At 34.7% G+C, this 7,027-nt stretch overlaps 1 protein-coding gene, 1 non-coding gene and 1 pseudogene across 2 annotated transcripts; 1 reads left to right on the plus strand and 2 right to left on the minus strand.

Moving 5' to 3' along the window:
• The window catches only part of LOC124889452, a 2,526-nt pseudogene extending 393 nt beyond the window's left edge, over positions 1-2,133 (minus strand).
• A 473-nt stretch (positions 2,134-2,606) lies between these two features.
• Positions 2,607-4,049, minus strand: LOC124889463 (photosystem I assembly protein Ycf3-like). The gene is made up of 2 exons (XM_047401241.1): positions 3,746-4,049; positions 2,607-3,001 (listed from the first exon to the last, which is right to left on the minus strand). The coding sequence occupies exons 1-2, from the start codon at positions 3,971-3,973 to the stop codon at positions 2,849-2,851; spliced, it is 381 nt and encodes a 126-aa protein (XP_047257197.1). The 5' UTR covers positions 3,974-4,049; the 3' UTR covers positions 2,607-2,848.
• A 1,657-nt stretch (positions 4,050-5,706) lies between these two features.
• Positions 5,707-5,793, plus strand: TRNAS-GGA. The gene has a single exon. It is a non-coding gene; the product is annotated as a tRNA-Ser (tRNA).
• The last annotated feature ends 1,234 nt before the right edge of the window (positions 5,794-7,027 follow it).

A 7,027-nucleotide genomic window follows, 5' to 3' on the forward strand; every position in this document is an offset into this window, starting at 1 on the left:
AATGAGCGCCTAGAAAAAAAGGCCATATGCATATAATGAAGAACCATAAGACTGAATTACCTGGGATACCTGTGTCCATAAGAAATCCACCCATTAACAGTAATAGAACTCTGTGCAAAGTTTTCTCCCGTGATATGAGTTACTACCCCTTGATCACTTACACTACCCCAAACATCTGACTGCATGTTCCAACTGAAATAGAATATTACTACCGAAATTGAATTGTACATCCAGAATAGTCCTAAGAAGACATGATCCCAGGCTGATACTTGACATGTACCCCTCTTCCAGGTCCATCACAAGGAAAACAAAAACCAAGATTTGCCTTATCTGGTATCAAATGAGAACTGTGAGCAAATAGAACACCTTTCAAGAGTATAAATACCATCACATGAATCGTAAATGTATAAAATTAATGTACCAAGAAATCGGCGGTTCCTAATGGAATAGGCAACAAAGCCACCTTGCCACCCACTGCCACTAACTCACCACCCCTCCAAGTTAAACTGGTGCTTGCTGTTGCACCAGGAGCCGTTGCACCAGGTGCTAAAGCATGGGTGTTTTGTATCTATTAAGCAAAAACGGGTTGTAATTGTATAGCGGTATCTGAAAACATATCTTGAGGACACCCTAAAGCGCTCATGGTATCATTATGAATATACAAACCAAAATTGTGAAAACCTAGAAATATACATGCCCAGTTGAGATGGGATTTGATTGCATCACGATGCCTAAGGACACGATCTAATAGATTGTTGTATCGAGTAGTTGGATCATAATCTCTTACCATAAAAATAGTTGCATGCGCGGTAACACCAACTATGAGAAATCCACCAATCCACATGTGATGTGTGAACAATGACAGTTGTGTACTATAGTCAGTAGCTAGATGTGGATAAGGGGGCATGGAATACATATGATGAGCTACAACAATGGTTAAAGAGCCTAACATAGCTAAGTAAAGAGATAATTGAGCATACCATGACGTTGTTAGGATCTCATTTAGTCCTTTATGGCCCTGACCTGTAAATGGACCTTTATGGGCTTCTAAAATATCTTTTAGTCCATGACCAATACCCAGTTGGTCTTATACATGTGACCCGCTATCAGGAAAAGAATTGCAATAGCTAAATGGTGATGGGCAATATCAGTCAGCCACAGACCCCCAGTTACTGGATCTAATCCTCCACGAAAAGTAAGAAAGTCCGCATATTTTGACCAATTCAAGGTGAAAAATGGGGTTGCTCCCTCGGCAAAACTGGGATAAAGTTGAGCCAAAAGATCTCGATTCAAGATAAATTCATGAGGAAGTGGTATCTCTTTAGGATCTACTCCAGCGTTTAGAAATTGGTTAATCGGTAAAGATACGTGTACTTGATGCCCCGCCCAAGAGAGAGACCCAAGTCCTAGTAGCCCTGCCAAATGGTGATTCAGCATAGATTCTACATCTTGAAACCAAGCCAATTTTGGCGCCGCTTTATGATAATGAAACCAACTAGCAAAAAGCATTAACGCTGCAAAGACCAATGCCCCAATTGTTGTACAATAGAGTTGTAATTCACTAGTTATTCCAGATGCTCTCCAAATCTGAAAAAAACCAGAGGTTATTTGTATTCCTCGGAAACCCCCGCCTACATCACCATTTAATATTTCTTGGCCCACTATTGGCCAAATCACCTGGGCACTAGGCCCAATGTGACTTGGATCACTTATCCATGCTTCATAATTAAAAAAACGAGCACCGTGGAAATACATGCCGCTCAACCAAAGAAAGATGATGGAGAGTTGACCGAAATGTGCACTAAATACTTTTCGAGAGATCTCCTCCAAATCACTGGTATGGCTATCGAAACCGTGAGCATCAGCATGTAGGTTCCAGATCCAAGTGGTAGTATCAGGCCCTTTAGCTATTGTTCTTGAGAAATGACCCGGTCTGGCCCATTCCTCGAAAGAAGTTTTTACGGGATCCCTATCTACCAAAATTTTAACTTCTGGTTCCGGCGAACGAATAATCATTGAGTCCTCCTCTTTCCGGACAACACATACAAAGAGACCCGCCAACAGTCAAATAATTAGTGAACCTTAGAGATAGAGAGATATTTCTATAATCAGTTCATTTCTCTTCTATTTTTCTATCTACCATCTATCTATTTTCTTTAGTTATTTACTAGAGCAATTATGATCTAGAAGTCAATCTGGGGAAAGTGTTCAGATCTATTATGACATAGCCTTGAGGCGCTCAACGGACCCTTTAACCTTTTAAAAACCTTTTTGGGCTTTGGATTGATCCAAAAACAACTTTTTGTGCAACCTAGTGTATATTCATAGAAGTTATTAGATGGAGCTCTTTAATTTTTTACCTAGAAGATTGTAATTACTCTATTCCAAATCACGCTAGTAGTCATTAGACACTACTAAGAGACATCCCCGGTATATATATATTTAGTGATTCAAGGGTTTCTTTTATTATTTTTAATACTAATAACTAATAAGAGTTTTGTTTAATTGAATTTTTTCATTTTAATATTTTTTAATATTTAATTTTTAATATTTAATATAAATAAATAATTTTAATATTTAATATATTAATATAAATAAATAATAAATAGAATAAAAAGAAGTCTATTTTGTCCTCTATCTGTCTTTTTTATTCCTAAAAAATAGCAGATGAATATAGAAGTGAAATAGAAGGCTTAGAAGGGAGATAATGAAATTATGTGATTGGGTCTTCCAAAAGCAAAGGAATGATCCGTTTTTTAGTTAACTGATCTGATGGGTCCAACAAACAATTAATTATAACAAATATCTAAATTCTAAATAAAGGATAATAAATAAACGGGGTCTTCTTTTATTCGAAACATCTCATGATCTTCAACCAATTATGCGCTTCAATATAATTACCGGGAGTAAGCGCTATAGCCTGTTTCCAATACTCAGTGGCTTGATCGAACCAAGCCTCTGCAATTTCAGAATTTCCCTGTTGAATGGCCTGTTCTCCCTGGCCGGAATAGGTAGTTCAATTCCTTCCCTTAGAACCGTACTTGAGAATTTCTTACCTTATACGGCTCAGTAGTCAATTCTTTTGGTTTGCCATTTTGATCTATACCATATCTATCTAATCAGATTTCTCTTGGATCTATCCCAGTTTTAGGGTTAACCAAAAGAAAAATAGGTTAATTATATGAGTTTCAAACTAAAATTTGGATGAATAATCCGTTTATTTAGTTTTATCTTTTTTCCCACCTTCAGAATAATAAAGAATAGGCATTTTTACTACTGGTAGAATTTTTTGAAAGGTAACTATCTCGGTTTCATAGATAAATTTATATAGAATCTTTGAAAAAGGCTTTCTTTCATAAGAAAGAAAATACTTACTATCTTTGGGATCTGATCCTACACCGCTGCTCAAGACTTTAGTGGATCGACTCTATTACATAAGTTAATTCCTAATTCTTATCTCACATTATGAGATAAGTACGTAGTTATTATTGTATCGGCCCAAAACCTCGCTAATTGATCTTTACGTTGCTTCCTCTCTCTCTATCAATTAAAGCCTTATATCCATAGAAAAAGTTGCTAGGCATTTTTATTTTTTCCTATTTTGACTTCTATGAAGTTTCTTTCTTTGCTACAGCTGATAAAAATCGTTGTTTTAGACGATGCATATGTAGAAAGCCTATTTGGTTCTAGTAGTTACTTTACTAGATTTTTCTTTTTTTTCTTTCTATAGTGGAGATAGTCGCACGTAATGACAGATCACGGCCATATTATTAAAAGCTTGTGGTAAGAATGGGTTTCGTTCTAGTGCTCGAAAATAATATTCCAAAGCTTTCGTATGTTCTCCATTACTTGTGTGGATAAGCCCTATATTATAGAGTATATAACTTCGATCATAGGGATCAATTTCTAGTCGCATAGCTTCATAATAATTCTGCAAAGCTTCCGCGTAATTTCCTTCGGATTGAGCCGACATCCGTTACGGTCGTCATTCAATTGAAAGAATCTCTGTCCCAAAAGCGTACGTGAGAATTTCACCTCATACGGCTCCTCCCTTATGTGCATAATGAGAATAATACATAGAATAAAAAAAGATTTAATGATGAAAATATTCTCATTATGAACTCAGCAGGGCTAGTATTTTTACAAGAAATCTCTAGCCAACCTTCCTGCAAGAGATTCTTTCTTAACATCAAGCCTATTGGGACTAGATAGAAATGATAAGATAACTCCAACAATTTCTTTGTTTTTAACGCCAACTAATTTACAGGAATTAGTCACTTCAATAGCCTTCGATAGTTATATGGGTATCCAAAGGAAGAACTAGATGGATGTTTATTGTCCCAACCATTCTTTTAGTCTTAAGCCCGCTAAGGGAAGGACTGACTTAGAACAAAGTTTTCGTGTTGTTGATTCCTAGGTGTAGCACTTCTTCCCCTATGCTGCCTATTAGCGCTAGTAGAGTAGGATTGACCCGTAATATAGAACCTCTAGGTGTAACCTTTCGCTTAATACTAGAATCGACAACTAAAACATAAAATCTGAGGTTGCATTAATCGAGGATACACGACAGAAGGAATTGTTCGATTTCCAAACTTCACCTTCAAAAAGCGTAGATTTTTTTTTTTCGAAAAATTTGTCAAATCACATGTTTTTCTCCTCATAAGACTAAGAGAAATGAATAAATATGAAATAAAAAAAAGAATCAAATCCCACCATCTCTGTAATAGGTAAATACCTCTTTTTCTCCTGAAGTTGTCGAAATTACTCGTAATAAGATATTGGCTACAATTGAAAAGGTCTTATCAATAAAATTTCCATTTATACGTGATCTAGGTATAGGTAGCAATCCATTCTAGAATTCTTCTCATTACCTCTCGTGGGAAAAAGATCCCACAAAGTAAAAAATTGTATAGTACGAAATAACATAAAACCTTATTTTTTTTAAGAAAAAAACAAAAGATATGAATCCTCTATTCCAATTGTTCCTTTTTGACAGGAGTCGCTAAGAAATAAGAAATCTTTCAACGTGATTCGATTTCATACTAATGTAGTAGTATAGGATGTAGTAGTATAGGAACTATTCCGATTTCGGTGAAGTTACAAATTAGAAGAACTCGAGAAATTTTGATTGAATCATGATACAAATTACAAAGAAGAAAAAAGATCGAATAATCATTCTATGATGAAAATAGAATAACTGACAATTTTGTGTAGATAACGGTATATACTATACAATCAAATCTCAATTATTTTATGAATTTCTATTCTAATAGAGGGGTAGGTATTTGTTGTTGAGAACTCCAAAACCGAAAAGAAATTTGAAATTTTTTTTGGTACGGAATCATAGTCTATATCTATATAATTAGAATTATGATTTAAGAGTAGCCATTAACTATAGTCTAAAAGATATAGACCATCAATCAGTTGATTCGTTCTAATTCATTGAATTAATCCGTTATAAAAATATCAGAAAAATAAGGGAACGTTGCTTTTGCAAACATGAATTAAATTTTTTTAACAATTTTTACGAAAAATTCTATCTTTATCCCGGAGACTCAAAGGAAAGAAAAATTGTTCTTTGCTTTGACCTTGATGAAAAATTTCCAGTTAAAGTTAAAATGGATTGGTCGTATCTAGTCCAATAATGGAATATGGGTTATGATTGACTCGCTATTCACTCGGTTTTGGGGTCATAATCATTATGTAGGAGAGATGGCCGAGTGGTTCAAGGCGTAGCATTGGAACTGCTATGTAGGCTTTTGTTTACCGAGGGTTTGAATCCCTCTCTTTCCGTACCTTCGTTTAATTCACCAATTTTACTAACAAGGCTCAAATAGCAATAGATACCATTATTCCAACAGTTAGACCCTTCTTTGATCTAAAGATATAGATTCTTAATTCCTAATTGCTTTGACGCGTAAAATAGAATACTAAAAAATAATCATAATCAAAATACTGGAAAGAAAAGAGTAGACAAGGAATGAAAATAGATCCTTGGTCTATGATACAAAAATGGGGGAAATCCAGATCAAACTCGGATTTATCTTATTTAACCTTGGGTTAATTTACTTCACCTAAAGGGAAGAAAATTTTACGAACCCTTGGTTTTAGTCTGAGGTTTAAGTTTGACGAGAATAATATTCTATGACTAGCAATTCATTTATTTTCAAACCGACCCATTTACTATCTATTATTTGATTGACTAATCCTTTATATTGGAATGGGTGAAGGGTCAAATGATTTGGTAATTCCTCATGAGGGGATGAATCTAGAGAAATTTGAATCAGAGTTCTGGATTTTTGTTCATCCTTTACCGTAATACTATCTTAGGGTTTGCAGCGATAACTCGGTATATCTACTATACGACCATTAACTAAAATATGTCGATGGTTAACTAATTGATGGGCTGCGGGAATAGTTGAAGCCATATCCAATCAAAAAAGGATGTTATCCAAGCACATTTCAAGTAATTGTAGTAAAACTTGACCTGTTGACCCCTTGGCTTTTCTGGCGATACGAACGTATTTAAGTAATTGTCGTTCTGTAAGACCATAATGAAAATGCAATTTTTGTTTTCCTTCTAGACGAATACGATATTGAGATTTTTTTCTGTAACACGGTTGGTTTCTAAGATCATTTCCGTTCCTAGGCTTTTTATTAGTCAGTCCTGGTAAAGCCCCCAGGCGTCATATTTTTTTGAAACGAGGTCCTCGGTAACGCGACATAAAGACTCCTTATTCTTATTTCTTATTTAGTATTTCGAATTAATTCTTATTTTTATTTATTTTTTATTGAATTTTATTTTTCAGAATAAACCTAAACTAAAACTAAACTGAACTAAATGAAGCGAAGTTTACTGAAATAGTGTACTTGTACTATTACTATTTAATATAAATACTATAAAGAAAAGAAGAATGGGGTGAATTGGATAAATATACAGAACCCCTTCTATTATATATATAATCCTTTCCTGACATCATTGGAAGTTCCTATAATAAATTGATAGCTTTTGGAAAAGGAGGAAGGC

The sequence above is a fragment of the Capsicum annuum genome, chromosome 1, assembly GCF_002878395.1.
Source record: "Capsicum annuum cultivar UCD-10X-F1 chromosome 1, UCD10Xv1.1, whole genome shotgun sequence".
Lineage (NCBI taxonomy): Eukaryota > Viridiplantae > Streptophyta > Magnoliopsida > Solanales > Solanaceae > Capsicum > Capsicum annuum.